Source organism: Anarrhichthys ocellatus, unplaced genomic scaffold, assembly GCF_004355925.1.
Source record: "Anarrhichthys ocellatus isolate YVR2014 unplaced genomic scaffold, GSC_Weel_1.0 scaffold47, whole genome shotgun sequence".
Classification (NCBI taxonomy): Eukaryota; Metazoa; Chordata; class Actinopteri; order Perciformes; family Anarhichadidae; genus Anarrhichthys; species Anarrhichthys ocellatus.
In genome coordinates, this window is record NW_022280077.1 from 2,398,280 (window position 1) to 2,401,216 (window position 2,937).

A 2,937-nucleotide genomic window follows, 5' to 3' on the forward strand; every position below is an offset into this window, starting at 1 on the left:
CTAAACATCCAGCACGTGGTTAAGGTAGGAGATGTAACAAATCGCGAGTTGCAGGATCTCAATCTTGGACAACTTCTTGTCTGGTGGGAGCGTTGGGAGCAGCTGTCTCAGTTCTGCAAAGGCCACGTTGAAGGCCACGACGCGGACGCGCTCTCTGGTGGCGTGCGCAGATCGATACTTATCCGTTGCGCGCCTCTTCTGCCTCTTCTCCTCCCTGCTGAGGGCGGGCACGTGCACGGAGCGCGCCTTGCCATTACCATCGTCGTGTTCGGCTGGAACGGAACCACACTGCACATTGAAAGTGTCCAGAAGGGTCACCGTGTCCATTTGTCCCCAGGACGGGTCGGACTCTGGCTGGCCAGGACTGAGGATCATGCTTCTGTCCTCACACTGGAATTATCCTGAAGAAAATAGAAGTCAGTAGAAATTACATCTATGTTCTATGTTCTGTTTCAACGACTAATAGTCAGGAACTGTGACAAATACAATGTCCACATATTAGGCATGGGGGGGGGGGGGGGGGGGGGGGTATTTCATACTCAAAAACTCTCATGCTCTTCGTCAATTTTGAGGTACTAATTTATTTGACTATTTCCATTTCTACATTAACTACAATTCCAAAACAAACATTAAACTACTAGATTCAGATTAACTACAAACTATAATCAACAATATTATTCTTATGATATTGTTATAGTCAAATTGTAAAACTTGGCTAGAGATAAGAGACAAAGGACCCTGAAATATGAGGGACTGGTGGTGTCCCCTAGTGGAGGACTACACATTTGCTGCTTGCAGAGACCAGCGCTGTCCGAGGTGCTGAAACAATATCAAGACTACAAAATCAAACGCGACTTATAAAGCCATTTAGTAAGCTAACGATTATTTGAGACCCGTTCTTGTTACCTCAAGACAATTAAAGAATCGAAAAGCATTTCATCATATTTTGACTTGTGAAATGTACTTTACCTGCACTGGAAATGGATGTATTTGTAACACATTTGGCATTTTTCCTTATTTGTTTAAGGAAAAAAATAAATGTATTTTTTAACACATTGCCAACTCAGAATATTTCTATTTTCAGCCAGCGCTGAGCTTCTTTTTTTCTGCCTGTTTAGCGCAAGCAGGAGTAACTTTAAGATTAGGTTTTCTGTTTATATCGTTTTTTGTTTTAATAATTCCATTATGTTTGACGTTTTAGCTTCTTTAAACTAAGACTATTTGAAGCTTGCAATCAGCTGAGCCGATATTAAGAACAGCTCAAACCTCTGAAAATGCGCTGCAGAGCAAAGGTTTTGTAGAAGTGCAGGATGACATTTTAACTTACCTTGCAAACAACAGAGCCAACTGATTCAAGAGTCTCACATATTAAAGCAGCATCGCTAACCCAATAAAGAGTCAGTGCAGCAGCAACACGTAAAGTTATCTCCCCACCAGCCTCCATGCTGTTTTTCTTTAGTTTTATATGATGTTGAGTCGAGTGAAAATGCTGGTAACAGTGTGTGGGTGAAAAGAAACTCCGCAGTCCCTCCTGTCCTCCTCCCTGTCCGTCATATTGTCAGGTGCACATGTCATCCTTCAGTAAAATATCTGCCTGTTTCTCCCATCCAACCTCGCCTGGTTGTGCGCAAGATAACACAATCTCCTGTGAAAAAAACAAAACGGAGCGAAGTGACGAAACAGCAGGATAATGAATGTTTGTTGTTAAACCTCCAGCTTTCACTTTCAGTTTCGTCCCAATTTCGACGTGTGCACAGATTAGCTTTGTTTATGGCGCAGCACGTTTCATTTTTAAAGGTTACAACCCAGTGAATTTATTACCAGCCTTGTTGTCGATTAACGTAAATTGACTATAGTCTGCTAGATGTGAAACTACTTCCTATGAGCCATATTGTTCCTGGATCCAGTCAGTATAAGGTCAATTGAGCACCTGTATCTAAATAGTCTCATTGCCAAAACAAAAATTGCCTCCACCTATTTGGTCCATTAAAACGTCCTCAGTAAAACAGTGACAGCTCATTGCATCCTTTGTCTAAAGAATGTTTGTGTCGTATCTGTGAAGCCTTGGCTGGTGATGAGAGTGTTAAAATCTCAATGAGATAGCAGATTACAGATAGCTGGGAATCTGTAAACCACAGTCCACAACATTCGATTTGGTCATAAGATGTTCATTTCACCAGAGCACATGCTTTGCCATTTGCAGTACTTTAATGGGCCCAGTGCTGATTAGAGGGTTTTGGAGAAGGAGGGTGAGGGGGCTGTATATCAAAACAGCTCATATCCAAGCAAGAAAATGGGAACCGAGTTTAATAAAGGCTACTCAGTTTAGTGCCTTTTATTACAACCTATGTGCACCACAGAAGATTAAATTCTGATATTGTGGTTCAGTTTACTTGTAGGCTGGTACTGAGGTTCTGGCATTTTGTTTTTGATCTCCTTATCTCTTGGAGGAAAATGTCAGTCCTAATTATAACATAATAGTTGTGAATAAATCACTAAAGGGCCTTCACCCCTGTGCAGATGGTGGAAAAATAAATTCTCGTACACTGTTAAAAATGGCATCAAAAACGGTCAGTGTCCGTCCCCCCCAAATGCTGCACCTGCCCCACCAACGCCAAGTATCCCCCCCTCACCCCAGGTAAAGGAGACGTCCAGTTACCTGGGCTCTTCATGTTGGGAAATAAAACGTTCTGTGAACGTTAGGTAAATAACGTCCCGCTAATGGTCTGAAAACAATGTTTTGGATTAGCTACCAACAAAAAATCGGACAGCTAACATGAGCATCAAGTGATAGATCATAAAATAAGCTTTCCAACAATATGTTTTTGTACGTGGCATAAATAAAAATAGAAGTAATGTATGGAAGAAGAAATGTAACAAATGAGCCAAAAATGTACTTACACCCTGGAGATTTCAAAATGATGAACACAAAATTGA

The 2,937-nt window shown here is 41.4% G+C and overlaps 1 protein-coding gene across 1 annotated transcript; it reads right to left on the bottom strand.

The window, feature by feature from the left end:
- Positions 1–375, bottom strand: LOC116395441 (helix-loop-helix protein 2-like). Its single transcript, XM_031869341.1, has one exon. The coding sequence runs from the start codon at positions 373–375 to the stop codon at positions 1–3; it is 375 nt and encodes a 124-aa protein (XP_031725201.1).
- Between the last annotated feature and the right edge of the window lie 2,562 nt (positions 376–2,937).

Coding starts and splice junctions, on each gene's coding strand:
- LOC116395441 (XM_031869341.1), bottom strand. CDS start 375: ATGATCCTCAGTCCTGGCCAGCCAGAGTCCGACCCGTCCTGGGGACAA.